Below are 6,729 nucleotides of genomic sequence, written 5' to 3' on the forward strand. Positions count from 1 at the left end.
CTGCAGCCTCGACCTGCTGGACTCTAGCGATCCTCCCGCCTCAGCCTTCCGAGTACCCGGAACTGCAGGCGTGCGCTACCACAACCGGCTGATTTTTTGATTTATCGTAGAGATGAGGTCTCGCTGCCCAGGCGGGTCTCGAACCCACGGGCTCAGCCTCCCAAAGGCACGGGATTACAGGCTGAGCCACCAAGCCCGGCTCCTAACCTTTTGAGGAGCTGCCAGACTGTTATCCTAAGTGGCTTGCATTATCCTACATCCCCACCAGCAGTATATAAAGACTCCAACTTCTCCACATCCTTGCTGACTCTTGCTACTTTTAATAGCGTTTTGATTACAGCAATCCTAGCGGGTGTGATGCGGCATCTATTTAGGGTTTTGGTTTGCTTTCCCTAATGACTGATGATGTTGAGCATCTTTTCATGAGCCTATTGGTCATTTGTATATATTCTTGGAATAAATATCTTTTGCCATTTTCCAGTCGGTTACTTGTCTTTTTATTGTTATACGCTTTCTATGTTCTGGGAACAATTCCCTTATCAGCTATATGACCTGCGAATATTTTCTCCCATTCTATGGGTGGCCTTCTCATTTTCTTGGTGGTGTCCTTCAAAGCACAAAAGTTTCTTTTTCTTTAGTCGTTTGCGCATCTGGCGTCATATCTAAAAAACCGTTGCCTGATTCAAGGTCCCATGTTTGCTTCTGAGAGTTTTATACTTCCAGCTTTACCTTCAGGTACTTCCAAAGTGACTTTTTTTTTTTTATTGAGTTGGAGCCTCACTCCATCGCCCAGACTGGAGGGCGGTGGCACGCTCCCAGCCACCGCAGCCTCGACCTGCAGGGCTCCAGCGATCCTTCCGCCTCAGCCTTTCTAGTAGCCGGAACTACAGGTGCGCGCTACCACGCTCGGTTAATTTTTTTTTAAAATTTATTGTAGAGACGAGGTTTCGCCAAGTTGCCCAGGCTGGTCACGAAACCCTCGCCTCCGGCAATCCTCTCGCCTAGGCCTCGCAAAGTGCTGGGATTACAGGCTTGAGTCACAGCGCGCTGCAATTTAAAAATTTTTTTTACTCTTTTGGCTTTTATCATTTTATATTTTATACTCCAAAGTTTGCACTTCCTGCTCAAAGCAATTCTTCTACAGTGAAGAAACCGGCATTTACAGAGTCGCCGCCTGGAACCCGAGGCCCGACCCTGCCCCAGCCCCACCCACACTCAGCCACGCGCGGAGAGGCGACCCCCCGCGTGCGCGGACCTAGGTGCCCGGAGAGGCTTTGCGCCTGCGCACACGGCCGCTCGCGCCTGCGCAGTTCCCCCGGCCCCCGGGTAAGGTCGCGGAAGTCTCGCGAGCCCGGCGGGTGGCGCTTAGGGTTAGTGACTGTCCGGTCCTCCGGGCCCCTCAGCGCCCCCTTCTCGTCCTTCCCAGGCCCTTCCATCTGCCCGTCCTTCTCGAGCTCTTCCATTACGCCGCCCCCCCAGACCCCTCCATCCGCCCACCTCCTCCTCGGGCCCCTCTATTGCCGTCCTCCTCTGGCTCCTCCATCCCTGTCCTTCTCCGACTCCAACGTCTCCCTCCTTCTCGGGGCTCCCGCATCTCCGTCCTTCTCAGGCTCCTTTATCGCCGTCCTCCTTTGGCTCCTCCGTCACCATCCTCTTAGGGCTCCTCCAGCTCCATCCTCTTCTAGCTCCTCCATCATCGTCCTCCTTGGGCTCCTCCATCTCTGTCCACCTCAGGTCCCCCCACCACTGACCTCCTCGGGCTCCTCTGTCACCGTCCACCTCAGTCCTCTCCATCCTCTCCGTCCTCCTGAGACCCCTCTATTGTTGTCCTCCTCTGACTCCTCCTCACCATCCTCCTCAGGCTCCTCTACCTCTGTCCTTCTCAGGTCCCTCCATCTCCGTCCTCCTTGGGTTTCTCCATCTCCATCCTCCTCCAGCCCCTCCATCACTGCCTCCGCGGTCCCCACCGTCTCCATCCTTCTTGGACTCCTCCATCTTCCCACATCCTCCTTGGGCACCTCCATCACCGTCCTCCTCAGGTTCCTCCATCCTCCCCCCTCCACTTCCCCTTCATCCGCCCATCCTTCTCAGACCCTTCCATTACACCGCTCCCTCTTCTGTCCTCCTCAAGCCCCTCCATTCTACTCCCTCCTCCATTCTGCAGCGTCCTCCTCTGGCTCCTCCATCTCTGTCCTCCTTGGGTTCCTTCATCAGCGTCCTCCGGGCTCCTCCATCTTCCTCCATCATCCTTGGGCCCCTCCATCTCTGTCCTCCTCGGGCTCCTCTATCCTCCCTGTCCTCCTCAGGCTCCACCCTGCCCGTGGCAGGATGGGGGACAACACCAGCCCCATCAGCGTGATTCTGGTGAGCTCGGGCAGCAGGGGCAATAAGCTACTGTTCAGGTACCCCTTCCAGAGAAGCCAGGAGCACCCGGCATCCCTGACAAGTAAGTGGGTGCTGGGCAGAGGGCCCGGTGCTGCAGGGCTCCTGGCGGCTGGAGTGGGCACAGGCTGGTCACTCTCGGTGGGTGAGAGTATTCCTGGTTAGACAGTCATACCTGCTTGTTGTAGAGTGTCTGGAGAGAATAAGCAGGCCAGAGAACCCCAAGGAAAAGCACTGTTATTCCACATACCAGAGCAACTGTGCCAACAGAATAAAAGGACTTATGAAGCTGTTCATCTTGGAAACATAGAAGATTAGGGGTCCAGCTGAAGTCTGACCATCTCCCCCATCACAGAGAGAACCACTTAGTATTTTGGCGATTGTTCCTCCTGTGCTTAGATGTGAAATATGTGCCTGTAGAAAAATAGAAGATTGTCAAGGGGCTTTTCTTCTTCATGTATGTGTACTGTTCCATGGCGTTTGTTCACCATCCAGTCTAGTAGGCAGAGGTCACCCTTATTCTACCTTTGTTGCAGCATACTGCTGCTGCCCTGTAAGAACAGGCCCTTCCCTTGTGGACGCGTGAGTTGGGGTCTCACTCTGTCACCCAGGCTGGAGTGCAGTGGCACGCTCACCATCACTGCAGCCTCGACCTGCTGGATTCAGGTGATCCTTCCGCCTCAGCCTTCCAAGTAGCTGGAACTACAGGCATGCGCCACCACGCCTGACTAATTTTTTGATTTATTGTAGGGACGAGGTCTTCTCAAGTTTCCCAGGCTGTTCTTGAATCTGTGGGCTCAGGCAATCCTCTCATCTTGTCCTCCCAAAGTGCTGGGATCATAGGTGTGAGCCACTGTGCCTGGCTATATTTTGTTTTAAAAGTATTTTAAAACTTGTTAATATGGTCCAAAGTTTTAAAGGTACAAAGGGGTTTAGATTATGAAAAGAAAGCTCACAGCCACCACAGACTCAGCCTGCTGGGCTGAGGTGATCCTTCTGCTTCAGCCTCCCAAGTAGCTGGAACTAACGCCACCATGCTCAGCTAATTTATTGATTTATTGTAGAGATGAGGTCTTGTCAAGTTGCCCAGGTTGGTCTCAAACCCTTGGACTCAGGCAGTCCTTTTGCTTTGGCCTCCCCAAGTGCTGGGATTATCACACTTGGCCTGTCTCATTTTTAAATGTGTTTATATTGGTGTAAAGTGAAAGTTCTTCCTGAGAGCTGGTATTTCCTGGGCCTTTGCTGAGAGATGTGCACACCGCTTGTTTGCCTCTGGAGCTCTGAAACGGGAGCTATGGGAGGCCAGGACTTGGACAAATGGGGCCCTACAGCCAGGGAACAATTGGTTCAAGAGCCAATAGTTTTCTTTTCCATATGGTTATCTAGTTCCAAAATACTTTTATTGAGTAAATCACCTTGCCTCCTCTGATGGATTCTGCTGCCTTTATCACATACTAAATTCCTATGTTTATTTGATTCTATTTTTGACTTTTCTCTTCCAAAGATCTGTTTATGTGTGGCTCTCACACCAATTAATTACTCTAACTTTATATTTTGTTGTACTATCAGGTCAGATTAGTTACTTGTCATTACCTTTCCTTTTCAGCATCAGCCTGGCTATTCTTCCCTGTAATTTTAGCATCAGGTGTATTAGGCCCCACTCCCAAGTTGTTGGTATTTTATTGGAAGTAGCTTTATTTATTCATTTATTTATTTATTTATAGTTGAGGTCTTGCTTTGTCACCCAGGCTGGGGTATAGTGGCATGGTCACAGCTCTCTGCAACCTCGACCTCCTAGGCTCAGGCATTCCTGCGCCTCAGCCTCCGAGGCTGCTGGGACTATAGGCACATGCCATCATACCTGGATAATTTTTTTATTTTTATTTTTGTAGAGACAAGATCTTGCTATGTTGCCTAGGCTCGTCTTGAACTCCTGGGTTCAAGCAGTCCTTTGGTCTTGGCCTCCCAAAGTGCTGGAATTACAGACATGAACTGACAACTTTAAATGTGTTCATTAACTGGGAAGAAAAAGCATTTTTCTGTTAAATTGTCCCATTTAAGAACATATGTCTTCTATTCGTTGTTTACTTGTTAGCATTTCCATTTTTTTCATGGACCTCTTGCACTTTTCTTAGGTTCATCACTAGGTTTCTAAAATGTATTACTCTGGTAAAGTATTGTTTGTGTATATGAAGACTACTGGTGTACGTGCTTTTAAAAATTCTTTCTGCTGGACATAGTAGCTTATGCCTGTAATCCCAGCACTTTGGGAGGCTGAGGCGGGACGCTTGCTTGAGGCTAGGAGTTTGATACCCACCTGGGCAACATAGTGAGACCCCGTCTCTACAGAAAATTAAAAAAAAAAAATAGCTGGACTTAGTGGCTCTGCAGGCTGAGGCAGGAGAATTGCTTGAGCCCAGGAGTTCAAAACTGTGGTGAGCTATGATCACACCACTGCACTCCAACCTGTGCGACAGAGCAAGATCCAGTTCTAAAAAATAAATAAAAATAGTTTCTTTTGCCTATGCTTTTCCAATCTAATTGCCATCATTAACTGAGAATGTGTGTGTACCTCTTGTACCAAACAGCTAAGTTGTGAATACATAGGGAAAAGTTGTTGAAGGAAATTGTTACTCCAAACCTGGTGTGCACCTATAGTCCTAGCTATTTGTGAGGCTGAGGCAGGAGGATCTCTTGAGCCCAGGGGTTTAAATACAGTCTGGGCAACATAGTGAGACCCAGTCTCTGGGGGAAAAAAGGTGTTACTCCAGTGAACAAACGAACACATGAATGATAAGAAAGTGAAATTGCCTGCTTGCTGGTATGGAGAAAGATTTAGTGATGTGGATAGAAGATCAAATCAGCCACAACATTCCCTTGAGCCAAAGCCTAGTCTGGAGCAAGACCCTGAGTCTCTTCAGTTCTATGAAGATGAAGAGAGGTGAGGAAGCTGCAGAAGAAAAGTGTGAAGCTAGCAGAGGTTGGTTTATGAGATTCAAGGAAAGAAACCATCTCCATGACATGCAAGTGCTATTGGAGAAGCTACAGCAAGTTATTCAGAATAACTAAGATTATTGATGAAGATGACTACATTAAACAACAGACTTTTAGTGTAGGTGAAACAGCCTTATATTGGAAGGGTATGCCATTAGTACTTTGACACCCAGAAAGAAGACTGACTTCAAAGATTCGAAGGACAGGCTGATTGTCTTGTTAGAGACTAGTGTAGTTGGTGACTATAAATTGAAGCCAGTGCTTATTTACCATTATGAGACTCCTAAGACCCTTTATAATTGTGCTAAATCTACTCTGCCTGTGCTCTATCAGTGGACCATCAAAACCTGGGTGACAGCACATCCTGTTTACAACTTGGTTTACACCTTGGAGTATGTTGTCTATTATTGAGACCTACTACTTAAAGAAAAAGATTCCAGCTGAGGTGAGTGCATTGCCTGAGCCCACAGGTTCGAGACCCGCCTGGGCAGGAGAGACCTCATCTCTACAATAAAATAAAAAAAAATTAGCCAGGCGTGGTAGTGTGTGCCTGTAGTTTCAGCTACTTGGAAGGCTGAGGCGGAAGGATCACTGGAGCCCAGCAGGTCGAGGCTGTGGGAGCCGGGAGTGGCCACTGCACTCCAGTCTGGGTGACAGTGAGACTCCAACTCAAAAAAAAAAAAAGGAAAGAAAAAGATTCCTTTCAAGATATTACTGTTCAATGATTATATAGTCACCCAAGAACTCTGAGGGAGATGTTCAAGGAGATTAATGTTGTTTTCATACCTGTGCACACAGCATCCATTCTGTATTCCATGGAACAAGGAGTAATTTTGACTTTCAAGACTTATTATTTGAGGAATACACTTTGTAAGGCTATAACTGCCATAGATGGTGCTTCCTGGATGAATCTTGGCAAAGTAAGTTGAAAACCTTCTGGAAAGGATTCATCATTCTAGATGCCATTAAGGAACATTCATGAGCTGGATGCAGTGGCTCATGCCTGTAATCCCAGCACTTTGGGAAGCGGAGGTAAGAGAATTGCCTGAGTCCAGGGGTTTGAGACCAACCTGGGCATCTTGGCGAGATCTCATCTCTACAATAAATAAAAAAAATTAGCTGGGTGGTGGCACACACCTGTAGTCTCAGCTACATGGAAGGCTGAGGCAGAAGGATTGCCTGAGCCCAGCAGGTTGAGGCTGTGTTGGCTGTGAGCGTGCCTCTGCACTCCAGTCTGGGCAATGGAGTGAGACTCCTACTTAAAAAAAAAAAAAAAAAGCCGGGCTCGGTGGCTCAGCCTGTAATCCCGCACCTTTGAGAGGCTGAGGTGAGTGGGTTGCCTGAGCCCGTGGG

The 6,729-nt window shown here is 48.6% G+C and overlaps 1 protein-coding gene across 3 annotated transcripts in view; it reads left to right on the forward strand.

The window, feature by feature from the left end:
- The first annotated feature begins 2,254 nt into the window (after nucleotides 1-2,254).
- NPRL3 (NPR3 like, GATOR1 complex subunit) overlaps nucleotides 2,255-6,729 on the forward strand; it is a 39,120-nt gene continuing 34,645 nt past the window's right edge. Inside the window, exon 1 of one of the 3 annotated variants that reach the window (XM_021714988.1) lies at nucleotides 2,255-2,446. In XM_021714988.1, coding sequence (XP_021570663.1) covers nucleotides 2,329-2,446 — 118 coding nt within the window. In that variant the 5' untranslated portion in view covers nucleotides 2,255-2,328. The remainder of the gene's footprint in view (nucleotides 2,447-6,729) is intronic. The other 2 variants (XM_008063368.2, XM_021714987.1) reach the window with 2 other exon arrangements.

Source organism: Carlito syrichta, unplaced genomic scaffold (assembly GCF_000164805.1).
Source record: "Carlito syrichta isolate Samal-C Ts95f unplaced genomic scaffold, Tarsius_syrichta-2.0.1 Scaffold98231, whole genome shotgun sequence".
Taxonomy (NCBI): domain Eukaryota; kingdom Metazoa; phylum Chordata; class Mammalia; order Primates; family Tarsiidae; genus Carlito; species Carlito syrichta.